At 43.0% G+C, this 27611-nt stretch overlaps 1 protein-coding gene across 1 annotated transcript in view; it reads right to left on the reverse strand.

Annotated features, from left to right (window-relative positions):
• kcnh3 (potassium voltage-gated channel, subfamily H (eag-related), member 3) overlaps window positions 1-27611 on the reverse strand; it is a 547160-nt gene that overhangs the window by 190685 nt on the left and 328864 nt on the right. The window contains exon 5 of the mRNA XM_080198480.1: window positions 10953-11196. Coding sequence (XP_080054606.1) covers window positions 10953-11196 — 244 coding nt within the window. The remainder of the gene's footprint in view (window positions 1-10952; window positions 11197-27611) is intronic.

A 27611-nucleotide genomic window follows, 5' to 3' on the forward strand; every position in this document is an offset into this window, starting at 1 on the left:
GTGGTCAGCTTGGCATGGAGCTGATTTAAATATTAAGATTTGAATTTCAGTCCCATTAGCGGGCCCGGGACTGACGACTCCAGGCCAGCTTGTGTCTACTCCCACCCCTTCAGGAGTGGTTCACGCCAACAGGAATTCCAACAGCTCCCCACTAATGGGGAAATGGTGGCCAGCCTATCCTGCTGGAGTGAATAGAGGCCATGGAGGTCCCGTCAGGATGTTGGGGGGTAAGAGGGGTTTCCCCTGGGCATTGCCAGCCTGGCTGTGCCAACATAGCCCCCTGGCATTGCCCAAGGGGCAAAGTGGCAATGCCCAAAGGGCACTAAGGCACTGCCCACTGGGCATCGAGCAGTGTCAAGGAGGCAGGGCCAGAAGAGGTGGGACCTACGGGGGGGCATTGGGACCTACCCAGAGAGATTTAAGAGGGATCAATCGGCGGTGGGGGGGTTGGGAGGGGCAGCAGTGTGGGATTACTGTGCTGGCCAGTGATCATCCAGCAATCAAAAGCTGACAGCACAGGGCCACCTTGTACACACCAATCTTCACTCTGACAGATCAGCGCACGTGCAACGGCCCTCACAGCGCTAAGCTGCTAGCCTCTCCAGCGGGAATAGGTCCTGCCCAATAATTTTCTAATGAACCTTGCTAGTGCACTCTGTGGGCGATTCATTTTGAAAATCTCGCTTAAAAAAAGTGCACGTTACTCCAGTTTTATGCAAACTTGGCGCTTGAAATTTTTTTTTAAAAGAATCGCCCTCATGACGTTTTGCTGTGGCCCATGTAATTTCCACTATGAAATACGTCATTAATATCTTGTAGTTACACAGAGAAACAATCTGGTCTCAAAGGAAAGAATTCCTATTTAAAAAATGGCTACAACCCAAATAACCTATTTAATTATTCCCTAGTCCCATTCTAGTTCTATTGCCATGTTGATTATAAAGACATTTTTAAATGTTGATGTCAACTGTTCTGTGCAACTAGCAAATTATATTTTATGGTGTTATATGTCAAAAAAAACGGGATTGTGAGGCAGTAATAGTTACTGATTCCTGAAGTAGTTTATCTGTTTTTGAGAGAGATGGTGGGGATTTTTGACCAGACATCTTCCTGGTTAGTTTTGAATAACATAACTGCATCTTTAATATCAATTTTAACTACTGAAACATGCAGATTAGTGCAAGATGACTCTCCTAAAATGCTGCAACCTCAGTTCTGTACTAATCTGGAAGACAAACATAGATTATGCATTTAAATCCTGGTCAGGATTTGAGTTCAACATATATGATTCAGAAGTCAGCATGCTACCAAATGAGTCAAGCAGATACTTGTCGCTCATACCATTGTGTGTGCTGCCTCATTGGTTGGAGCATTGTGAGCACTATGGGTGGTGGCACTTTACCATCTATTTTCAGTATCAGGCTCTGACTGAAAACCAGCATAGTAGCTTTCCAGCTGCTCAAACCAGCTTTCACTCCAGACCTTGAGCCTTTCTGTGTGAAAAAAATGAGCAGGTGTGGTTTACATCATCACTATGGCTGGGCTTGGCCTGATAGAGCACAATCTTTGGGGATCTCTCCTCACCACTGCGAAAGCCTCAGGCATTCCTCCTCCTCGCAGCTGTTTCCCCCCCCAATGCTGGCAAGTTTTCCTCTCATTGCCCACTCGCCTCACGTAATTGCTACCAACCCTCCCTCACAATGGGGCTCCTATGAGTGCCTGCCCTTGGCACTGTCCCTTTGCACAGGTTGGCACATCCAGGCCTGGGGATCCCTTCAATTGAATCTCATCTTTGAAAACCTGCTGTAAACCTTGCTGATGAGATGTTACATTGGAGAGGTTTGAATACTCAGTGAGAGGGTTCATGTGGTGGTGGTGGAGTGGGGGAGGGGGGGTGGCTAATTATATTGAGATGTATGGAAATCTATTAAAATGAGCGTCTCACCTTTTGTGGGTGTGAAACTTGTAACATCACAGTGAAGGCATAGAAATTTGGGAAATACAATCTCTGGAGTGAACTTCATTTCCCTAGTCTCTCCAGATATTCCGCCAATGTCGTCAACCCCTGTGGGCTAAAAAATCATCCTCCCCCACTCAGCATTGTTTCAATGCTAGCATTCAGATGCCTGCATTCTTCAGAAGGAATGCATAATCCTCAAACCAGGGTAAACTTACTTCCCATGAGACACTGCAATCATTGTAATTCTATCAGAGTTGTCAAATATTAAAAAAAAATCTCCAACCACAATGCCCAAACTGCTGAATTGTTCTACAAAGAAAAGAAAACCTTGCAAGGATGTTTTTATAATGTGGCTTCCCACAAGGTTGGCAGTACATGATATGGTTGATATTTCACATTTTTGTGTTTTTTTCCATAGAAATAATTTGCAAGTACACATTGTATGTTTTCCCCTTTTGTCCCAAATGGGCAGACTCACATTGTGTTATAGTTACCTGAGCATTAGCTGGCTGTATGTAGCTTGCTTACATAGATGCAAATCTTTTCTTCATTTTTTGAGGCAACACATGGTGCATGAGGACAGATAGTGGAAGTTGGCAGGCATTGCTACTGGAGTACAAATGAACCTCATGCAATTTCAAAGCAGGAGATAACTGGACTGTGGGCACGAATAGGAATTCTGGGTGAGTTCCCTCATCCAAATGAAGGAACACTGACATTAAATGCAGTGCACCCACTTTAGTCCCAGTTGGAGCTAGTTATCTCACTGGAAAGCAATGATTGAAGATCATTCCTCTTTCTGTGACTCTGCTACTCTTTTGACATTTATTTGCTGAGCCCCTGGGCTGGTTTAAGGTGGGGTAGGGCAAAGATGAGGAATGCAGGGATGCTATTCTTGGGTTCACAAACAATAGCACAGATATAAATCTGCTGTCCTTTAAAATACTTTTCAAAATGCTACAGATTTCTATGGAGCCAAGAACTTCCAAAATGAATAAAATAATTGCTGCAGGTTTCTGCATTTTTTTTTGCCAGAGGGCCTGATTTTACCAAAAATTCATGCCTGTTTTCGGGCACGAAATCGTGGCAAATTTGGGCATGGGCTGTAAAGCGATCTGCACCTGAAAGCGAGCAGATAGCGCCTTTACCGACACCAGATTTGGGCGCAGATCTAGTCTGCGCCCCAATCGGGCGGCGTGACGATTTAAATGTATTAGCATGCATTTAAATCGATTTAATGAACCGCGCACCCAACTCTACCGCCAAATCCCATTTTGCCGTCTTCGGATCCATTCCGGATCCGCACTGTTACCAACCTGCAGAATAAAAATCCAAAGTGGATTCCTATTCTGCAGGGGAACCTCTGAAGCCCATACTCCTCGAACACCCTTCGCAGACCCCCTGCTAGCCACCCTGGCAGACCTGCTCTCCTTGTGATCCAAACTCCCTGGGAGGCAGACCCCACACGGCAGAACCCCCCGCCCCCGGAGGAAGGCCCCCCTCAGCAGAGCACATCCCCAATCTGCCTGGATTGCTGCCCTCCCTCCACCGTCCTTCTGACCTGCACTTGATGTAGAGATGCCGGCATTGGACTGGGGTAAACACAGTAAGAAGTCTCACAACACCAGGTTAAAATCGTGTTGGAAAGTCCTGTTGGACCCGGTGTTGTGAGACTTCTTACTGCGCTCATTGGAGAGCCTGCAGCACCTTCCTGGCCTTCCGCTGGCGTCTGCCAGAGGAGGGGGAGGGGGGGCAGGCTGAGATAGATCTCTGGTTTGGCGGGGGGGGCAGGGTGGTGGGTGGGTGGTGGAGAATGGTGGTAGGATGGACTTGGGAGAACCTCCACTACTTGCCCCCCCAACCAGAGACATGTATGAGGGCAAGATGGAGGGAGTGAATGCAGCCAAAGGCAGTGAGGGCCACACTGTGTACAATACTTCAAAGTACCTGGATTGGCACTTTCATTAATTTGCTGTCCAGATTTCTTAATATTTTTTCAAAGCTTTTTTTTTACACATTCAACTGTGGTGTTCATTGATTTTAGAAAGTGCACAGTGGGACAATAGCATGGAAGTTCCTGAGGTTGGCACAGGGGACATAGTAGCTGGGTGTAAGAACAGAGCCAGGCATAGGGCACACGAGAGGAGACAGGGGACGGTGGAAGAGCACAGCTTGGGGACATGAGGGGGCACTGAGGTTGGATGAGGTTCTAAATTCAAATAGGGGGCATGGAGGGGGCTTTTCAAACTTACTTTTTAAAAGATCCCCCCCGGTTTGTGATTCCTCCAAAGGGCCATGCACCATGGTTCTTTAAAAAACCTAAATGAACTCCATGAAAATTGTGCAGGACTTAGAGGTATCTATACCCACAATGGAATAACAAGATCAGGAGTGCTGGCTGTGGACTTCTGACAAGGAGCATCACACATTCCCTAAAAACTCTCCTGACAAGCTCACAAACAAGGGGGTCAAAGAGATACCACATTATTTATTGGAAAGGGATGCTTGAAGACTCCAGATGTGATAGGTACAGGTCCAAGTGGGACATGCACACCTTGCAGGTGATGGTCTCGATGGGTGGGTAATTGAACAGACGAACAGACTTCTTCTCGAGGCTGCTAGCCTTTTCCCTCAGCATTGCTGACATCCTGCACTGCCTAATGAAGTTAGCTGGACTGGAGAGAATGATATGAGTCAGCTGAACTGGTATTTAAATATGGTGCAGAGACCTTCAAATCGGTCAGCTGGTTGCAAAGGGGTGAATCAACTGCCGGCCTGCCAGGTTATTCAGAGGGAGTACTTGTTAATTGTGTGTAATTCATGAGGTTCCAAGTGCTGAATCTGGCACAGGATCCTGCTATTCTGGCTGGCGCTGCTGGAGCCGCCCACTGCTAGGTGTGGGATTCTCAATTGTTGTCAATGTTGTCAGTGTAACAGCAACAAATTGAGATAAATAACTGAAGCTGGATGACTCCTGTGAGATCATAATTAATATAATCCTTTGAAGTGCAGGAGTCCACAAAACCACAGAGATTGGCTGGTGTCTATGACTGTGCTATAGGCGGGGCATGATATGTTTGGGAAGAATATCCCAGTATCCATGCAGGAAAGGCAAATATATTTATGATGGCACAGTATTACTGGTACTTAATTCTGTCCCATATACTCTCTCCATGGCTGAAAAATGCAGACAGCCATTCAGTAACACTCCCTGGAACAAGCAATAAAGCAACAGCAGCTGCAGAATTCCTTCTCCATTCTTCTGAACAGCACAAATTACCTAAGATAGGTTCTACATCACTGTGCAGATATGAACATAGAACAGTACAGGCCCTATGGCCCTCAATTTTGTACTGAGCTATATCCAAACCCAAGATCAAGCTATCCCACTCCCTATCATTCAGATATGCTCCATGTGCCTATCCAATAACCGCTTGAAAGTTCACAAAGTGTCCGATTCCACTATCACAGCAGGCAGTGCATTCCACACCCCAACCACCCTCTGAGTAAAGAAACTACCTCAGACATCCCTCCTCTATCTCCCACCATGAACCTTATAGTTATGCCTCCTAGTAATAGCTACACCCATCCAAGGAAACAGTCTCTGCATGTCCACTCTATCTATCCCCGTCATCATCTTATAAACCTCTATTAAGTCGCCTCTCATCCTCCTCTGCTCCAAAGAGAAAAGCCCCAGCTCCCTCAACCTTTCCTCATAAGACCTACCCTCCAAACCAGGCAGCATCCTGTAAATCTCCTCTGTATTCTCTTCAATCCTTCCATATTCTTCTTATAGTGAGGTGACTAGAACTGCACACAATATTCCAAATATGGTCTCACCAAGGTCCTGTATAGTTGCAGCATGACCCCACAGCTCTTAAACTCAAACCTCTTGTTAATAAATGCCAACACACTATAAGCCTTCTTCATGGCTCTATCCACTTGAGTGGCAACTTTCAAAGATCTGTGGATATGAACCCCAAGATCTCTCTGTTCTTCCACATTCCTCAGAACCCTGCCATTGACCCTGTAATCCACATTCAAATTTGTCCTACCAAAATGAATCACCTCGCACTTATTAGGGTTAAACTCCATCTGCCACTTTTTGGCCCAGCTCTGCATCCTATCAATGTCTCTATGAGAGCACTAATGGTAAAATGGTGCCTTTTTAAGTTTCATTCTTGGAATTGGCTAGGCCAGCATTTGTTGCCTCTCCGTAATTGTCCTTGAGGAGGTAGGGATAAGCTGCCTTCTTGAACTGTTGCAGTCCATGTGATGTAGGGTACACCCATAGTTGTTAGGGAAGGAGTTCCAGGATTTTGACCCAGTGACTGTCAAAGAACAATGATATATTTCCAAGTCAATATGGTGGATGGCTTGGAGGGGAACTTCCAGGTGGTGGTGTTCCCTTGTCCTTCTAATTGATAGTGGTTGTTAGTAGGGTAGTTTTCAGAGAGGCTCAAAAATTAAGATGGTCACAGTAGTGATAAGATTGATAAGATGATCTTAATGGCTCAGCCATTGCAAATTAATTGCACACAAAGCCACATTATAGGAGGGGGCTACAATAGCTCATGTAGTTCATATAGTGCAGTTTTGTGTCTGTGTAATCCTGAAGAAATTCCCTCCTTCAAGTCTTTATTGTCTTTTGAATAGGTCAGTAGATTGATTGGTCTATAATGTGTGCTTCATGGTTTTCCAGGAATGTGGTGGTAGTGGGGGAGGTTTAAACATGGTGCCCCAATCTCAGTATTGCCAGGTTTGTCAGCATGTTGAGGTCCTGTCCATTTACAAGTTTTGAGTCAGGATGACTGAACATCCTGACTCGAAACGTTGGCTCTATGCTCTCTCCACATGGAGGTGTTGAAACATTAGCAGAAAGATATATTTTTAAAGTAATTAATGTCTTTTTTTTGTCTCTGAGCCTTTGGACAAATTGCCTGGAAGCAGAAATCAAAAGCACGATAAATTGAGCCTTCAGGGACGACAGCAATTTAGTGAACTGAAACAATTTTAAAAGAAATAAGATATTTTAATTTAAGTAAATGAAATGAAGTATTTTATCTTATTTGTGCACAGCTGTTAAAACAATCCTCTTTGAAGTTGCAGACACTTTCTCTTTATGTTGGCCTCACAGATTGAAAATTATCCACAGTTAAACACAGTTCACTTGGCACTTCCCTAGTTTCTGCTGCTCTCTAAATGGTCCACACTAATAACAAGTTCTGCCAAGAATCATGACAACCATTTATTCTTTGAAAATGAAATCAAAACTCTAACTGGAATTTTGGAAACCAATAAGAAACTCAATGAATCAACCGTTACAATGCTGAAATCTTTCTTTGGTGAAAGAACTAAATTCTGGAATATGTTTGGGTAGGATTGATCAAAAAAAATGCAAAACTGATAACTGTCATGAGACAACTCCATTCACTAAAAAACCCAGTTACTATTTTTATTGACATAGTATACTATAGAACAGGGCACCGTGCTTAAGCTCTATTGTTCCTTGTGGCCTACCATCAACGATAAAGTAGTACTGTTGAAAGCAATGTAGAATCCCTACAGTGCAGAAGGAGGCCATTCGGCCCATCAAGTCTGCACCAACCACAATCCTATTCCCGTAACCCCACATATAGTACCTGGAGTCACTTCTCATTGGGGAATGACTGGGCTGTGATTCCACTTCGAATCATTCCTCACAGGGAATGGTCGGAATATAACTCCACCTCAAGTCATTCCTCAGTTGGGAATGGTCAGGATTCATTCTGAAAATCACGCAAAAAAAAAACAGTGGGAGTTACTCCCATTTTCCCACATGCTGGAGACTTCGAATTTTTTTTGAGGGTATCCCGATTGGGATTTGGTGTTCATAGTAATGTTTGGTGCATTAGTGATGTTTTAGATTCAGTTGCAGCTTAGTAATCAAATAGGTTGAAGTCAGAAAAAAGTACAAATTTGGTTTTCTAGCATCTTATCTATTTTCCGTTCATAAAAAGGGCACAACAAATTCCAATTTCTGCATCTACTGGTCTTACACTTCAGGCCACATCATGAATTTAATCCTTTAGTTTGCTGTGTGTTGCTGTTAAGTCCTTTCACTAAAGTTAGTTTATTGACTAGTAATCAATTAACGTTATACATGAGCTTAATTCACATAAAAAAGACATCATTACGCAGTCAGTATTGCACAGAGATGCTGGAAGACCAAATTTGTACTTTTTTCTGACTTCAGCCTATTTAATCACTCAATTGCAACTGAATCTAAAATGCATTTTACTTAATGCAAGTCCATTATTAAAAAAGATAAGCAAAATCCTGTGGATGCTGGAATCTGAAACAAAAACAGAAACAAAAACTCAAGGATCGTCCGGACTCAAAACATTGGCTGTCTTCTCTCTCCACAGATGCTGTCAGACCTGCTGGGATGTTCCAGCATTTTCTGTTTTTGTTCCAGTTATAAAAAGTCTGCTAAGACCAGTTCTTCTCATCATACAATTTCAGTAGTGAAAACATCACTATTGTGACTGAGTGGTGAGTCAAAATCACTAGCTTGGCTAATTATATATTACTGGTGTCAGCATCTGAAAATACAAGGAGAAGGTGGATACAGAATGGTTTCTTTTGGTTTCTGAAAATACATGGTTATAGGTTGACTGAAAGTGGTTATGTAGAACAAAGGTATGCGTTCGATCAATTCAGTTCATTCCTCTTGTTTTAAAGACTAAGGAGATTTGGCTTGTCAGCTATACCTCTCACCAACTTTTACAGATGCACCATAGAATGCATTCTTTCTGGTTGTATCACAGCTTGGTATGGCTCCTGCTCTGCTCGAGACTGCAAGAAACTACAAAGGATCATGAATGTAGCCCATACAAACCAGCCTCCCATCCACTGAGGGAGGGGGATCCACAACCCTTACCCCCTCATTTCCCTCCCAGAACAAGGATAGAGTCCCCCTTGTTCTTACATTTCACCCAGCCACCCTCCGCATGCAAAGCATATTCCTCCACCATTTTTGTCAACTCCAGCATGATGCCACCACTAACACATCTTCCCTTCACTCCCTCTGTCAGCATTCTGCAGAGACTGTTCCCTTTGGGATAACCTAGTCCATTCTTCAACTATACCCAACACTTCTCCTGTTACTTAAGGGACGTTCCCATTCTAAGACTGAAGGTGTAACACCTGCCCCTTTACCTCTTCTATGCTTACCAACCAAGGTCCAAAACATTCATTCCAGGTTAAGCAGCGTTTCACTTGCACCTCTTTCAATTTGGTGTTTTGCATTCACTGCTCCCAACGTGATCTCCTTTATATTGGAGAAACCAAGTGTAGACTGGATGATCGCTTTGCTGAACACCTTTGGTCTGTGCGCAATCAGGACCCTGACCTTCCTGTAGCTTGCCACTTTAATGCACAATCCTGCTCCCATGCCCACGTGTCTGTCCTTGGCTTGCTGCAATGTTCCAGTGAAGCTCAACACAAACTGGAGGAACAGCATCTCATCTTCCGGCTCGGTATTTTACAGCCTTCTGGTCTTAATGCCAAATTCAACAACTTCAGATGATTTGCTCAACCCCACCTCAGTCCCCTTTGTTTTCATTCTATTTTATCTATTTTTTTTACAGTTCTTTATCTTTTATTTCTTTACTGTCTTTCTTCATTTTCTTCCCCCTATCCTTACCTTTTCTCCCCTGCTTCCCCTTTTCTACATTCTACCTCTGTCCCATCTTCCCCCCAACCTGTCCCCCCCTACCCTTCTCCACCTTTCCCTCTGTCACAGCCTACAGCTTCTCTGCCATTTGGCCATTCACATTCTTTATTCTCTCTGCAGACAGCCATTAGCAGTTTTTTCCCCTGATTTCTATGGTTATGACTCATCTTTCATTCCCTCACTCTGCAGTACAAATATTTCCCACTTTCTATGCCTTTTAGCTTTAACAAAAGGTCATCTGAACTTGAAATGTCAGCTCTTTTCTCTCCTTACAGATGCTGCCAGACCTGCTGAGATTTTCCAGCGTTTTTCTTTTGGCTCCCATCCGTTGACTCTATCTGCACTTCCTGCTGCCTTGGCAAAGCAGCCAGCATAATTAAGGACCCCATACACCCTGGACATTCTCTCTTCCATCTTCTTCTGTTGGTAAAAAGATGCAAGAGTCTGAGGTTACGTACCAACGACTCAAGAACAGCTTCTTCCCTGCTGCCATCAGACTTTTGAATGGGCCTACCTTGCGTTAAGTTGATCTTTCTCTACACCCTAGCTACATTCTGTACTCTCTCCTTTCCTTCTCTATGAACAGTATGCTTTGTCTGTATGGCGCACAAGAAACAATACTTTTCACTGTATACTAATACATGTGACAATAATTCCTCAAATCAAATCAAAAAGATGCACTATTCTTTACCCCACCCCTTTTCCACCACTATCATTATTCGTTCCCATTATGTACCATCTCGATTTGAAGCTGGCATGTCAGTTTATGCTTTCCTGCAATTAAAATATTTAGCGAGTGCCTGAACCAGCTTAGAGGTTTTGGACACATTTTACCTGAAAATGTTTTAAACCACAGAAGGGAGAAGAAGTGAGAAATATGGCAAAGCAAACAAACTTAAAGGAAATCAACTTTGAAGCAAGAAATCATACTAATCTCAGGTCAACTGGTCAAGTGGCAGTGGCTTGAAAATTGGCTTAAAAGTATAAAAATAATGAACATAATGGGACCAGAGCTATGATAATTATCTTCTAACTGGTTTCAATGAGAGCCACAGTGAAGCATAAATCTCCAGGAAAGTATGCAGTAGCATTACTACTAATGGATATCCTTACTCCATATTTGCCTTTTTCTTCTGTGCCTTCCCTGTGCTATAGGGAATCTATAATTATGGTACAATGTTACAAGTCCTCCGGAAAAGCAGGGCCATTATTTTTCTTGTATCCATGGTTGCTCCTTTTGAGGTACATTTTAATTCGAGGATATTAAATTCTTACCGAGCATGAAGAGGATCTCCACAAAGATGTCACTCACACTTGGAGGGTTTCTTGAAGGCTGGTCCTCTCTGCTGATGCTGAAGCAGACATTATATGGAACAGTGACCGCAACATAAAATGTTGCCAAGAGGATTAACCAGTCCCATCCGGCTTTGAAAGTGCCATAATGAAGCAGAATGAACCTGGATTTCTGAATAGCTGCAACTTTATATTCTGGAAGTGCTGGTTTCTCGCCAAAGACATTCTGTTTAAAACAAGTAAAAAGAATGAGTGTTCTGTTTGTGTTGGAACTATCTCCAAAATGTTTTACAAAATGAACAGAATGCAGTAATTCTGCCCCAAAGTGAACTGAGATGAAGGGTAATCCCAGTCACTTGTTAACTATAGACAAATAAAGGTATCTTTTATTGAAGCACTTTTTCCTTCAATGAATTGGGAAATTGTTTTAAAGCCACAGTGACTAACCCAGAATGATTAGAGTTCATCACCAACATAATGCAAAAGTTGGAAATTTGGTGCACGTAGGAATTCAGTGCACGAAGGAAAGAAGGTATTTTTTTCCTAATACTTATAGTGATTCTTGTGAAATTAAGGCTGAAGTATTTAAAACTTTTGTCTTTTATTTTAGTGCAAGTTATTATGCAGAGAAAGAAGTACATCAATCTTAGAAGTAAATGTAAATAACATAGACCAAAATTTTACTGCCCCGCCTGCACGAGAATTGGAGCAAGCAAGGAGCAGACAATGGGAAAGTGCATTGACCTCGGGTAGGATATTATGTTTTCGGGATGAATGAGGCTGTAAAATTCCATCATCTAAGATATGGCAGAGAAGGTTGTGTATCTGGACTGTAGTATGTAGAATGTTTTGGACTGTCCAGAGTAAAGTGAACACATCTGCAATTGATGTTCTTGCCCTGAATCTCTCTGAAGCTCATGGAATTGAGGGAAAATTATTGACATGGTGAAGAAATTGTCTGAACAGCGAAAAAAAAACAGGGACAACGGGCAAGAATGTTAATTGGGACAACGTGACTAGTAGTGTTCCGCAAATGTCTGTGTTGGGAGTTCAATTATTCACCATATTTATTATCGATTGAGATGATGATGATAGAAAGTCATGTACCAAATTTAGTGATGCCATAATGATAAGTGGCATTGTATGTAGTATAGATGGAAGTATAATACTGCAAACAGATATTAATAGATTGAATGAATGGGTGAAGCTATGGCAAATGGATTTCATGATGTGGGTATGCCGTTTCAAACAGGAAAACAGGTGACCATCCACTTTGGACTTAAAATTGATAGTATAGGGTACTTCCTAAAAACTAGAAATAATAGAGATCCAAATAAACATGGGCCTTCAGGTAGACAAAGCATTAAATGTTATCTACGAGTACAGAAAATAATCAGAGGCTAATAGAATTTTGACCTTTATATCTAGAGGACTGGAATACAATGGTGTAGCAATCATGCTTTAACCGTACAAACCTTGGTTAGTATGGTTCTATGAGCAGTTCTGGGCACTATACTTAGGAAAAGATATAATGGGTTTGGAGGGTTGCAGAATAATTTTAGTATGGCGGAGAGATGTGATTCTCCCATCCTGCTGCACTAAGGCCAGGAGAATTGTGTGGCGAGCGATTTGTGGGGTTCCCATGAGCGTTCGCGCCCTGCTAGTGTTTCCCAGCACTGGGTTTCCAATGCAGTTTGCTCCATGCCGGAAATCAGCGGGGAGGCAGGGCTAGCATTTAGATGATAAATATCATTTAAATGCTATTAGTGGGTCCAATACTGAATTCTCTGGACCTGCTGGCCTCTCACACCCTGATTAAGTGTTTCATTCCAGCAGGTTTAGAGCAGTTCCCCACTTTTGGTAGCCAGTGGCCTGACCCCGCTGGTGGCCTCTGCATTGCACGTGTGGGAGACTCTATTCTGAATTCCCACCGAAAAAAATCAACGTGTATTACACCAGTTTTCCTGTGAATTCAATACTTAGAAATTTTGTAAGAATTCCACCCCATGAGTCCAAAGGTGAAGAGAGATTACACAAACTCAGGTTGTTTTCCCTGTAATTTGGAAAGTTAAGAGATGGGTTGATCAAAGTTTTTCAGGATGTTCAGGGAAATCACGATCATTGCCTGTCCACTGGTTCGAGATTGTCAGTTTCTGCCAGGGATCTTTAAGTGATGGAACAGACTGATCCTGATCTATAGAACCTTGGGCACATGGGTAGGATGTCCCATGTGATAGCAGGGATTCAGAGAGTAGGATTTGCTTCCTTTTCTTTCCTTCTCCGCTGCTGTTTTGCTTCATCGGTGTCTCTTAAAGCATGATGTAGCTTGATGGCCAAGTTGACTTTATTTTGAACGACTGGTATCAATGCTCCTCTGAATCATTAATGTCAGTGCAGCCACGCTTCAAAGAGAGCTTCGGAGTTACTTTGAAGAATTTTCTTTCTCCTCTAGAATGTTGGCAAGGGAGATGCTGGACATATCTCCAATCCACTGAAGTTGATATTGCATGAATTTTCCCTGAATGTTGATGGAGCTGGCTTCAAGAAGGTCACTAGCATTTGTTTGATGTCCTCCAATAGGATATGGGAAGGGCATTGTTGATTTAATTTCTCCAGTGCTCTGTGTGTCACTGATATCCAATTTAAATCTCACTGCAATACAAGAATGTGGTGTTGACAACTGCACTGTACACTATAATTTCTGTTGACTTGTAGTCGTCTATTGCCAAAGACTCATTGCCATAGTCTGTAGAGCTGGTGCAACTGATCCAGTGTTGGATCTTCTCACCAATGGTGGTATTTTGAGCAAGAGATTGCTACCAAGGCTGGGAAGTGCTCAACATGTTCCAGAGTCTCTCATAAAAATGGGAAATGGAATATTTGGTTGACCAGATGTGGGGTGTTCTTAATTTTGTTTTGGCAACATCCAAGAACAAGCCAAGTTTCTTGTCTGCAGAATTGAAGAGATTGAGAACAACTTGTAAATCTGTTACATAGTGCAGTTGTCTGTGAACTGCCGAACATGTTTGTCTATGATAATCAGTTTAGTTTTGGTACAGAGGGGAAAAGAGTTTTCCGTGTGATGGTATTTAACCTTCACACCCAGAGGACAGATAATCTTTGTTGAATTGAATATGTTCTGCCAAATAAATCTTGACTAGTAGGGGGGCTATCTTATAACCTTGCTTGATTTTGAAGGTATCTACTTTAGAATTCCCACTCAAGACAGTTGCAGTCATGTCATTATGAAACAATTGCAGAATTGTGATTACATTTCTCAGATATTTAAATCTTTAGTATGAAATTCACAGAGTGAGAGTAAAATGTTTAGGTCAAGTCAAAAGACACATGAAGAATTTGTGGTTTTGTTCTTGACATTTTTCTTGGATTTATCTGGCAACAAACAGCATTGGCAGTTTTTTTTAAAATTGTGAACTATCAGGTTCTGACTGAAAAGTGATGTCTTTCTTCCCAAAATCACAACCAGGTTTCATTCCAGATTTTCTGACACTTTGTCAACAAAAAAGCAGAAGGGTGTGTTTCGCACTGTCATTCTGGTGGAATGGGACCTCATTGAGCCAGACAGTTCCAAAGAGATCTATTGGGTGCCTCAATCTCAAAGTAAAGTTACAGGCCCCCCAAGAACAACACCAGGAACTTCTGGAAGGTCTAAAGCCACACTTTATCTCTGGGAGGATATCCTCAACTACAGGAATTGGTGATTCAGAAGAATGTATGACCATTCCTGCAGTAATGTGTTCAGGTTCAGGCACCAACCCTCAATAAAGTTTTAGAGCAATGACAGTGCAGAAATTAACAGAATAATAGCCAAGGTTGTTATGAGACCAGCTTGTATTGAACTGGTTTATATTTCCTTCAGTTTAGAAGATTGAGAGATGATCTAATCTGAGTCTCTAAAATGATAAAGCGATTTGATAAGATAGATACAGAAAGTATTTCCTCAATTGGGGAATCCAGAAAAGGAGGCCATAACCTTAAAATTAGAATGCAGCACTTGGCAGTGAAATCAGGAGCACATTTTTTCAGTGAAGGTAGGAGACGTCTGAAATACCTATTCGTAAAAGTTTGTGAGCAAAAAATAAATCAAAATTTTCAAGGCCGACATCAATAGATTTTTTGTTAGGTTAGGATATCAAGAGATATGGACCAAGGCAAATAAATTGAGTTGACGTACAAATCAGACATGCTCTAATGGATTATTAGAATAGGCTTCAGGATCTGAATGGTCTACTCTTGTTACAATGCTGTTAGAAAAAAGAGTGCATGTCGAGCATTCAATGTGATTGACACATGAAGAACAGCCCTTTAGAGCGATTATAGTTTTGCTATCCCTGTGGAACCGTACTCATTAGGATGACTGTCTTAAAAAGGTAATGCTTGGTCCTGAAATTCCCACATAACCCCAGGCAAATCTGATAGAAAACATTAAATGTTTTAGGAAATAATGGCCTTTTATACTATGGCCTTCACCTTTGTGTAATGTCCTTTGTTTCTCTTCATGGAAGTTGTCACCTACCCAGTAATAATGACGCAATGGTACTGAGATGAAAGGAATATCACTTATGTATAAGTCTAGTGAATGCCATGGTCTATTTGATCAAAGGGGTGGGGGCAGGTAGGTCGAATGCAACTTTTCTCTTATTTTATAGTCTCAGAGACTATGCACTTATTCGTCCCACAGTCAAAGGAAAATTGGTAGGCAGCTTCCTGATTTACGTTGGTCTATTTAAGAAAGATTTATCTTTCCATCAGCATTCCTGTCCTAAGAATATGTGCATACTCACTGGTAATCTACTGACAGTTACCCTTATGGTTTAGTGGAAGGAACATTAACTTGCACTTTCTGCCAAGAGAAAAGTAATTCTTGAGGATTGATTTTTCTAAAACAAACATGCAAATTTTATGGCTGTACATCAAATATTCTCTCTCCAAGACTACTTAGTACACATTTATGTAAATATTTCTTCCCTCTTGTTCTTTAGCTTCTATACTTTTTCTCACAAACAATTTAGTATAGTTAATAGGTAGGGTGAACAGCTACACACTGTTTTTACCTTGATGATGCCATGTGTACATAAAGAAGAAAAATGTTCCTGACAGATTAACATATTAGGACATAATTAGCGGCATTAAACAAACACACAATAAAGAAATCTCTTATTTATTAAACTGATGTTGGATAGTCTTGCACCTTTTTCAATTCCTAGCTTTCAGGATTGCTAATGAGAAGAAATCATAGATTTCCCTTAAGTTTATTTATTCAGATTTTGAGTTGAGATCATGTGACTCGAGGTGTACATACCATATTTATTGGAATAAACACATTTAAACATAAAGATTTATTTTTACATTTTAAAGAAAGTGCAGCTTCATAAGTTAATTGTAAAAATCTCTCCCTTCTTATTGAAGAGGTTAATAACTTCCCCACTACATTCTAATACTCAAATTATTTCTTTGTTCTATTTCCCCATCTCCTGATATTATAAAGCCCGTTGAGGTGTTAGATTTTGATTGATCCAAATGGATGTTTGCTTTAAAACTGGCCCCCATTCATGAACTAACAAGCAGGATGCAGTATAAATTGGGTTTGTTGTTGGTTAAGGATGGCATTTGAATTTCTTAAGATTTGACCCAAGTGGTCCCAAAATATAATTATTCAGTATTCTGCCAAAACGTCAACAAGTCTAGAATGGTTTGCTGAGGAACACAAAGGTCAATTTGCTTCTATGTTGTGTCAGATTTAGGGGGCAACTCTTCCAGCACGCTGTACTGCTCTAGCACTGCAATGGGTTGGGAGACATAAATGGAGGCCACGTGGTGGGCTTCCCACGGGGTGCCACGACCTCTGCATGTCTCTGACCGCTGTATTTCCGACATGGTCAGCTCCGCACCAGAAGTCGGAGCAGAGCTGCTTTAAATATTTAAATTCTAATTTTAATGTGATTAGCAGAACCGGGACTGGGCCCACTAGCCTCTACACATCCCCCGCCCCCTGCTTCCCACCACCCACCAGGAGTGTTTCACTCGAGTGGCCTGACCCTGCTGGAGTGAAGGGGGGCCATGGAAGCCCCCCTAAGAGGTTGTGGGTAAGGGGGTATCCCTGGGCATTGCCAGTCTGACCCCCAGCATTGCCCAAGGGGAAAAGAGGCAATACACAGGGGCACTTTGGCACTCACTGCCCACCAAGCATTGGGCAGTGCCAAGGGGTGGGGTCAGAGGGGATGGGGCCTGATAAGAGTGGGGCTTCTAGAGGGAAATTAGTGGGGGTGGATCCCACTGCCACACTGCATTTGGGATTGGCCACAGAGGGGAAGGAAGGGTTGATTGAGGATGGCTATTGGGGGTGGGAGGATGTTCAACCTCTGGGAGTGTCGGTGTCAGGGACTGTGGGGGGTAGAGGTGATCAAGGAGGGTCGGGGAGGTTGGGGGGGGTGGGGGGGGGGGGGGGGGTGATAGTGGTGTTGGGGCTGGTCCTGAGAAAGAAGGGAAGGAAGGGCTGATTGGGGCTGGCTATTGGGGGTGGGGGGGGGATTGTTCAGCCTCTGGGGATGTCAGTGTCAGGGACTCTGGGGGGTGGAGGTGATCAAGGAGGGTTGGGGGGTGGTGTTGGGGCCGGTCCTGAGAAGTCTGGAAGGCCACCGATCAGAGCATGGAGGGATTGGTAGGGCAGCGATGGTAGGTTGATTTGCTGGCCAGCGATCAGGAGGCTGGCAGTGCAGGGCTACTGTGCATGCAGCAATCTCCGCTGTGACAGATCAGCACATGCGCAGTGGCCCGCTCAGTGCTATGCTGCCGGCCTTGCCAGCTGAATTTGACTGAGATTCACACTAGTACATTCTGCAGTGTACAGAGTGTGGGAGATTCATTTTGAAAATCCTGCCCAAAAAAACAGCGGGATTTACTCCAGTTTTTATACAAATTCGACACTTAGAACTTTGGGAGAATCCCACCCTTAATTTTTGGGCACTAGAAATCGTAAAAATAATGCACATACCATTTCTATTTTAGTGAGTAAAATAACTTAACCAGACTAAAAACCAGACAGCTTTTTCAGTCTTTGTTAACTCACACCTCTCAGACAGACCATCATGAAGCAATCTACTATGATCACTATCAATTTTGTAATTCATTACTGTCTCAATTCATCGAGGTGGTAGCTGTTTGCAACTCACCTTCGTTAAAAAACAATTGATCCTAAGTCAATTGTTAATTTTAAAACTAAGATTGATAGGATTTTTGTTTCCCAAAGATACTAAGGAATATGATGGGCATAATGGGCTCAGTGGCTTCCTTCTGTGCTATATCCATTCTATCAAATTGGTCAAAAACAGCTATATATATCACAGATCAGCCATGATCTCACTCAAAGGCAAAACAGGTTTGAGGGGCTACATGGTCTCTTCTTCTTCCCATATCCCTATGATTGCATCTCTCTAATCAATTGCTATTGCTAGGGACTGTTCATATCCTTCCCCCGCTCCTCCATCCCAGGCTACCAGAGGCCCCATTATATTTGCATTACCTATCAGTCAGTTATGACATGCTCGCATCACCAGTCAGTCACCTATTGCTAGCCCAAGTTATCCAGATGGAAACAGAAGATGGGGAAGGGGCAATTGGAGCTACACCTCTCTAAATACGAAGCATTAAAACTGAAATTATTTTTAAATTAGAATTGCATTCAAAAGCAAAGGAACATCACTCTTTAGTTACAAGAGTTCAGGACAGATTTCTGACACCAGCCAACTTGATTTAAGATCTGAGCTAGATCACAGAATAATTATTTCTATTATTCATTAATGAGATGTGGGTGATGTTGTCAAGGCTACATTAATTGCCTGTCATGTTCTGGAGTCTTTTAACCATTTTCTATATAAATAATTTGTGAAAAGAATTACTTTGATGTCAGGCCTTTAAAAGCGATGTCTATTCTCACAATTTTAAAAAAAGCACCAAGGCAATGGGTGATAGTTAAGCTGAATAGAAGTTATTTTCCCATAAGTGATAAATGAATTATGAGTTTGTCTGATTAATTGTAAAGGTCCTTCCACCATCTTGTTGAAAATCCAGGTGATTTTTGTCTGTCTGTAAAGCGGGAGTTAAGAAAGACAGCTGCTGATAAGGCAACCTGGCATTTAGAAAGAGAAAGCTGCTCAGATAGTGAAAGATAGGAGTCTGCAGGGAGAGAACATTCTTTCTTGGGCTGTTGGTTAGAATGCCGGTGAGATGATCTGTTTAATTGCAGCGAGATGACATACCAACATGGGATAGTGTTAGAGTCATTGTAAAGGATGTAATAGCAGAGCATTTAGAAATAAATATAATCAAGTACAGTCAACAAGGCTTCATGAAGGGGAAATCATGCCTGACAAATTTACTAGAATTGATGATGAGCAGGACAGATAAAGAGGAACCTCAAGTTAAATCACCATCTAGGGCCCGATTTTACCAATCGGAGTCTAAGGGCCGGATCCGGGCCTATTACGGATCCGAGGCCGGAATCCTCTTTGCAGCACGCCCGTACGCTTCTTGCTGGCTCTGGTCCAATTCGCGCTGTGGGCGGGGCTTAGCACTTCCAGAATGATCGGAGCTCTGAATCGTGCATGCGCAGTTAGGAAAAAAGTCTGAAGCAGTGTGCCCGGGCACAAAAAAGAAAAACAGCAGACAGGGGAGGAGGATGGACTTGGGAGAATCTTGCAAACTGAAAATAATGTAGCATCTTCTTTGTGCTGCCTAATTATCTATGGGAAAGGCAATTAAACTACAGTGTCCTATTGAGCAATTAGTGACCTGTATAATACATTTGTGATCTGTAACTGGATTGTTGGTGTTCTTGTAGCCATGAGCCAGGTGCTCAAAATGTTCAGCATCATTTGGCGAACTTGGAAGAACTGTCCCTGTGGTGGAACTTGGTTGGAAATAAGATTCAAGGAGGTTACTAAATCTGGGAAATCAACCATAGTGAAAAGAAGTTTGTATTGGCAACTCTTCTCTCACATTCCATGGCAGAAGTGCCCCTACTTACGAATGTGATTTGTACGGGCAACGTTGGGTGCAGCTAATCTGCCTCTGGAGCAGCCTTGGATCCTTTCTTTCATCTTGTTTTCATCTGAACATTACAGAAAATTAGAGGAATTCCCTTTGGGAGATAATGTCAAAATTATAATTGCAGGAACTAAAAACCTGACAGTCAAAAAATTTGGCAAAATATTTCAAAATATGGATGGGGGGAATATATATTTTGAAATATTTTGCCAAATTTTTTGACTGTCAGCAGCTGTGTCAAGCTCACTGATGATACTGAAATCCAGTTAAACTCATGCTAACAGGTTTTGCGCCCTTTCTGGGCACAAAGTGATTGGTGCCATTCAAGAGTCTGGGAAGATAGCAAACTGTTACAAGCTGGGCGTGAATTGAATTTTTTTGCCTTGCATGCTATCTTCAAGCTAAACGATAGAGATGGCAAGGTGATAAGATCACATCCCCTATTTCCAATCCATTTTTTCCTTTTCCATAAGTACATTAAATATTACCAAGTTATGGGGGGAAGGGGCGATTCTCCCAAAAGTGCTTAATTGGTGGGAAAACTGTTCTAGATCATGACTGCTTTTTCAGTGCAGCTTCACACTCGAATTCCCACACTCTGTGCAATGCAGAGGTCATAATCGTGAATATCATTAAAAACCCAGGGGACAGGGCCTATTCACACTGGAGTTTGAACTTGCACATGCGCAGTGAACCCGATCTGTCAGTCTCCCCGTTTGCTGGCCAACCCAGGACACTTGCGACGCTGCCCCTCCAGCGCCCCCACTGCCCGATAGCAGCTCCCACAACTATTCCCAGGCCAACCCTAACCCTCCACCCTGAAGTGCCCCAATGTTCCAGCCCATTCCCCCTAGCAGTAGCAATCCCCTCACCCCGGCAGTTGCCACCCCCCCCACCCCACCCCACCCCGCCAGTTGCTGACCTGAGGGGCAAGCCCCCAACCGGCAGATCGCCACTTCCCCACTCCACCCTGATCGTTGGCCTCCCTCCAGCCCAGACCAATCGCCATGCAGAGTGGCAGTGGGACACCCCCCTGCCCCACCAACTGCCCCTAGACCACACCCACAATCGTGGGCATTGCCAGGTGGGCAGTGCCAAGGTGCCCTCTGGGCACAGGCACTTTATCCTTTGGGCAGTGCCAGGACATCAGGCTGGCACTGTCAGTGTGCCCATGCCCGGAGGCACCATCCCCACCGCCTAACCCCCTGGGGGACCCGTGTTGCCCCCTCTTCATTCTGGCGGGGTCTCCCACTGTAGGGAGCTCCCGAACTTAGGGACCTACTCTAAACCCCGCCTGAAGGAAGTACTCCTGGCAGGGTGGGAGATTCAATCGGGCTCGGTAAGTTAGCAATAATCACATGCAAAACATATTAAAAAAGATTCAAATGACTTATCTATCTTCCTGCCGGTTTCCAGCATGGTCTGAACTCCAACTGTTCTCTGGCTCTGGGATTTGTGCATGCATTCCTGGCGCATATGCAAATCCTGGAAAAAGGCAGACGATGCAATTCTCCCCACCAGACCCTCCAGAAAAGTTGCGGGTCATGATGGGAGAATTGGGTCCCTGGTCACCATCACTGAAATGCTCCCCTATGAAAACTCTACCAACCATCTGCCTTCATTCCCTAAAATTAGGTGAAGTACTACCCTGTCTCTTGTAGGACTTTCTATGCGCTGGCTCAAAAAGCTTTCCTGGATGCAGTTTAAAAATTCCATCCATTCTATGGCTTTCACACTTCGCTTATCCTAATTAATAATGGGTAAGTTGAAATCCCCTACTATTATTACCCTGTTATTTAGACACTTCTCTGAGATTTATCTACATATCTGCTCCTGACTGTTTGGGGGCCCATAGGTTATTCCCAGCAATGTGATTACCCACTCTCCAGGCACACGGTCTCAATTGAGGAGGCTGCTAAAATGTTATCCCTTCTAACTGCAGTAATTGACTCCTGATCAATATTGCAACACAATCTCCTCTTTTACATCTCCCCTGCCCTCCCACCCCCATCTCACCTGAATATTTTATACCCTAGAATATTGCACTGCCAGTCCTGCCCCTTCCTTAACCATGTTTCTTCGATAGCAATCATATCATGGTCACATGTAGGGTGGGATTTTCTGACCCCAACACTGCAGGCATTGTCACAGGTGGGACTTTTAACAGCTTTTGAGATTTTCCTGTCCTGCCCATGACGATGCCTGCCAATGTCAGGCCGTAAAATTTTGTCCACAATCTTGGTTTTGTTTGATTGGTGATATTTTAGTGCTTCCAATGGCCTCTTTAAATAATTGGTTAACACGGACATTAAAAAGACACCTAGTGGAAAATGCATGTGCTGAAGTTTCTAAGAATGTTGCAATTTGCATATCACAATAATTGCAGCCATTTAAGCTGCGCAGTTAATGACAGTTAACACTAGGATTTGCAAAAAATGTGTTTCTTTTCTATTGATCAACATAACTATCACTTTTTGGTTGATAGCCAAATACTTTTGATGGCATAATTACTGAATAAAAATTAAAAGCAAATTACTGCAGATGCTGGAATCTGAAACAAAAACAGAAAATGCTGGAAAATGTCAGCAGGTCTGACAGCACCTGTGAAAATAAAGCCAACAGGCCCAATACTACCATCAAGTTGCACCTGTTTTCAGGCACGAAAACTTGGTAATGTTGGGCGTGAGGCAAGCAGTGCAATCTGCGCCCGCCTCTGCGCTGGTTCTCCCTTTACCAAGGCCCAAAATGGCCATGATCGGGACCAGGTCCGAAACGGACATGACAGCCATTTAAATGCATTTGCACGCATTTTAATTGATGTAATGGGCTGCACGCCCAATCTTACCAGTACTTCCCCCTTTACCACCACGTTCACTCATCCAGAATTGGTGCAAAACTGACATGCTCCACAACAGTCCGATTCAGGCGCTCCAGTTAGTGAGGAGGTAAATGCTGAGCGTCCAATGGCTCTCTGCTTGAGATCGGTGGAGGCGGGGGTCCACTGCCACTCTGCCTGAGATCAGTAAAGGGGGAGAGGGGGTCTGCTGCCACTCTGCCTGAGATCAGTGAGGGGGAAGAGGGCCCACTGCCACTCTGCTTAAGATCAGTGAGGAGGGGTCTGTTGCCACTTTGCTTGAGATCAGTGAGGGAGAAGATTGGAAGGAGGGAATAAGGGTTCATCTAGACTTGAAACATTGACTCTATTCTCTCTTTACAGATGCTATCAGACCTGTTGAGACTGAAGAATAATTGGTTGATTTGTTAGAAAGTGGAAAAATATTTCACATATTCGCACAAGAAATTCTGCATTGAGGGTGCATTTTCTTTCATTTGACTTACAATGCGAAATACTGATAGGGAATATTTCCTTGTTATCTGCACCAAAGCAGATAATTTTTCTGTATAAATTTATAATTCAACCACAGAAGCGTATCTTCCTGGTGAAATCGCACACAACTTCTGTCCACAAATATGGCATTTTTGCAACATACATATTTTGAAATCTGCAGGTCGATTCAGCATTAATATGATTCATAGTGAATTCATGCCTTTCAACACAAGTCAAAGGGGGCTTTAATTCAGATGGTTGGATGGCTAACACATGGATCAGATTACTTCGACAGCACAGTGTTTATCCCAATCTTAGGGCCTGCCTTCTCTCCTTACCTGACATGGCAATTAACCGTGATTCATCAAATAATCATCAAACATCTGCCTTCAGGCAGTGAACTCTAGAAGACATGTCAAATATTTAAAATAAACAACATATTTTTAGTCGGTTTCTTAAAGCCACATGATCCAATTGATGGACTGGTAACAATTTTCAACAGCACCTAATAGCCCTCAAGCTCTATCACCAAGAAAGATAAGAACATATCATAGGAAACTATCATCTCTAAATTTCCCTACAAGGCACACACTGTTCTGACTGGGATCATTGTCTCAGGGTCCAAATCTGCAAATTTGCTAATTAGCACTTTGTGGGGGCCCCATCAACACAATTGCAACAACAGTTCAAGGGCACTTACTGATGCGCATTAAATGCAATCTTGCCACTGTTGAATATTTAAGAAACAAATATAAAAGGTTCTACGTCCTGAGAATCAAAACTGATCCAACAAATAAATTGTTATGCACACATGTATTGGTCAATACTTCCAATGTGTTGGGTAAGATGCACTTTCGAACAGTCAGTGCAGCTTCAATGGAGCGAATGGCCTCCTTCTGCTCTGTAGGGATTCTATGATACAAAGTCTGTATGTGTGCACAATAAATCCAATAATGTATTTCATCAAATTCATTTTTATCAATATATGTTGTTTCTGCTGAATTCTGCAACCAACCTATATGCAAACCTTTTTATAAGAATATTGTACTTTAAAGATGAAACAAGCAGTAAAAAATTGCATAAGTAATAAATTTAATAATAAAGATTACCATCTATGAAGGTTGTTGACATTTTTCAAGTGCTTTCAAAGAGGTCAGCAGTGACAGCTGGACTCATACATACTAATCCCTTGACATTTCTTTCAAGGTGTGCTGACACTTGTTTCAATTTAAGGAAAACCTTAATCCCTTCCGCAACACCATGTTGGAGCAGATTTAAAAAAAACCTCTAAAAAGACAGGGAAGTGAGCTGGTGAGTGAAAGGCAAAAACAATTGATGTGGGAACCTTTTCTACACTAAACCACGAGAAGAGATTAGTTTGTTTTTCACAGGATTATGATGATGGGCCAGATTTGTATAATAACATCCATCAAACATATTTGCTCACAAACTTGGAATTAAGAGATTGTTCTTGTTGGGATCCCTTGTTAGATCTTGTGTTCTCTTTTCCCTTATTTTGAAGGCATTCATCATTAAAGAGAAACGAGAAGGAAAATCATGCTGTTAGCGTAAAATGTGGATATCCAATAACATTATAAACATCTGGGCTGCTTGACATTATTGGAAACCAAAGTAATTTGTGAAGTTCTCATTTTTTGCATCATGGATAATTGGAGTTTAGCTGCTGACCTGAATGATGGAACAGATCCGGGACAATGAATGAGTTACTGCTATTCCTATGTGTATCCTCTTTTTGGGAGCATAGCATTCAAATTTAAACCCTGAGCTATCCCAGAGCGTGGCACCTTGACAATGCCTCTCCTGACTAGTTGCCTGGTGTTTGTTGTTGATATCAAATGACATCATGAAGGATAATCTGCGGTCACTTAAATCACAAGAAGTTGCAAGGAATGCAGCTTATTCTATCTCATTTCATCTTCGAATGAATCATTCACATTCAGGATAAACTCTATAAGACTAGATTGGAATGCTGAGGAATGACAATAACTGAAGTCTTCAAAGAACAATTTTGCCTTGTTGACATGTAGAATGTTATATATTCAAAAGACAATTTATTTAATAGTATTCCAAATGTTGTACCAGTAACAGTACAAGCAACGTTCTTATCAGCGCAGTTAGTTCTTCTTACCAGAACTTATTTATGCAAAGTTGGTAACTTCACTGAAACGGAGCAAAAGTGTGCTCAGTGCCATGAGTGATAATGCAATTTGTGAGAGATTTATTAATCTACCCTAGTCAGGTTTATTCTATGATTTTGAGTGTAATAATTATTTCAGAGGTAGGTGTTGTACCTCATGACTTATATCCTTAAATTCAGGATAGTGCAGTTCTGGACAGGGAAGATGCAATTCTGCAATCAACTACTCAAAGGCTGGTGTCTTCTACTTTTCAGCTCACTAACTCAGAGAGTCTCAAACTGAGGAACATAGATGTTTTCTGGAGGGTCCATGCATTAATGTGAAAGTGCAGGCACAACCTACGTGTCTTGTTCAGGGCAGAATACACTAAGCATTTTGATTAAAAGCCCTGTGTGAAATGATGTGGTAAATGTTAAGCAAGCCTACAGTCTCTTTCATCAGTGTTGTCACTCAAGGATAAAACCGATGCACAAAGCTGGAAAACTAGTCTCAGACTGTCCTTCAGGCTGTCTCTGTGCTCTGCATGCCTATTTGTTCACCAGACTTAGTAAATCAAACTCTATTTTAAATACATGGGATTTTCACAAATGTCTGTGGGTCCACGGTTCTGCAATTTTATCCACTTCTCCGTGTGAAACAAGGAACGTGGGCTTTTTGCAGAATGATTTATGAGAGTCATTGTTAAACATAAATAGTGGAATTTTCCCAAACAATTTCAGTATCATAACAATGAGCAAAATGATGTACACCATGCCAGTCTCTCAGACGCACACTGCATCACAATTTTCAGACACTCAGTCACTTTTTGCAGAGTTGGGAGCTTGGCACCGATACGGGGTGGGGGGGGGGGGGGGGGGTTGCTTAAACACATCGGTGAAACCAGCTTCAGAGCACTTGCCTGCCATTTTGCAAGGTGCCCTGATCTCATGGTGCACTGGGAAATCCCCTCCTAACTTCCATGGAGATCACAATCCACATCCCCTACGCTTCATCGGCAGCATGTTCTCTCCTCATCCTAACATGGGTAACTGGCATCAGGACTCTGCTGACGGGTCCCCTGGCTAATCCCTGACATACACCCCCCGCATCATGACCTCTGACATGCCCTCCCCCCCATCATGACCCCCTTCGCGATCCAACCTTGCACATTCATGCTGCACAGCCCTATGGCACGGCCCCCAGCATTGTCCCCTCATCATTGCCTGCACCCAAACCGCACCCCGGCACTGCCCCGACACACAAGCGGCACTGCCTGATGTCCATTGCTGGGATGCCTGTGGTCTGCTGCCGGGATGTCTGATGGGCACTGCTAGGTTGTCCAGTGTTCACCGCTATGTGGGCACTGCCCAACAGACATTGTCTGACCATGCCCCAGATCACCTGGGGGTTGTTGTCTGCTCCCAGTGTGACCAGCTTGCCAGTTCTGTATTTACGTAGGCCAGTAGTGATTTGTGCCAGTGTGACATCTCGCCGGAGAGATGGGGGGGGGGGGGGGGGAGCTAGTGGGGGGGTGCTGGGAGACAGCATGCATTTCAAACATGCTAATGATATTTAAATCCAGTCAATTTATGGTAATAAGCTTTGCACCCTTTCTGGACATGAAGCGCTTTGTGCCGTTGGAAAGGGGCTGGGAACATAGCAAACTGTTTGTTGGATTCTTAGGGCGGAATTTTACAAGATTTTTCTCTAAGTGTCCAGCTAGCGTGAAAGCAGGAGAGTTCCTAATTCATTTTCTGGGCAAGTTTTCACACCCAATCTTATGCACTCAGTTTTTGAAAATATGGGTTAGACCATTTCTAACCACTAAAGGCAATGGGTGGGGCTTAATTCACCAGTTCAGATCAGAGCCACAAACTGTGCACGCGCAAAAAAAAGCAACTCTTCTGATAGAACACCCCCAGGCCAGATACAGTCTCTGCTTCCCCACATCAGACAACCCCCCCCTCAATATTACTGACCCCCTCTTATCCCAACTCCCCCCAAGACCTCCTTGCACATGGCCCCTTCATCACCCCCCTGGCCCTGATGGCTGACTGACTTGACTCTCTCTCTCCCCCCAGCCCCCGATCATCACAGTGGCACAAAGCC

Source organism: Carcharhinus amblyrhynchos, chromosome 11 (assembly GCF_965287045.1).
Source record: "Carcharhinus amblyrhynchos chromosome 11, sCarAmb.v2.hapA, whole genome shotgun sequence".
NCBI classification, from domain to species: domain Eukaryota; kingdom Metazoa; phylum Chordata; class Chondrichthyes; order Carcharhiniformes; family Carcharhinidae; genus Carcharhinus; species Carcharhinus amblyrhynchos.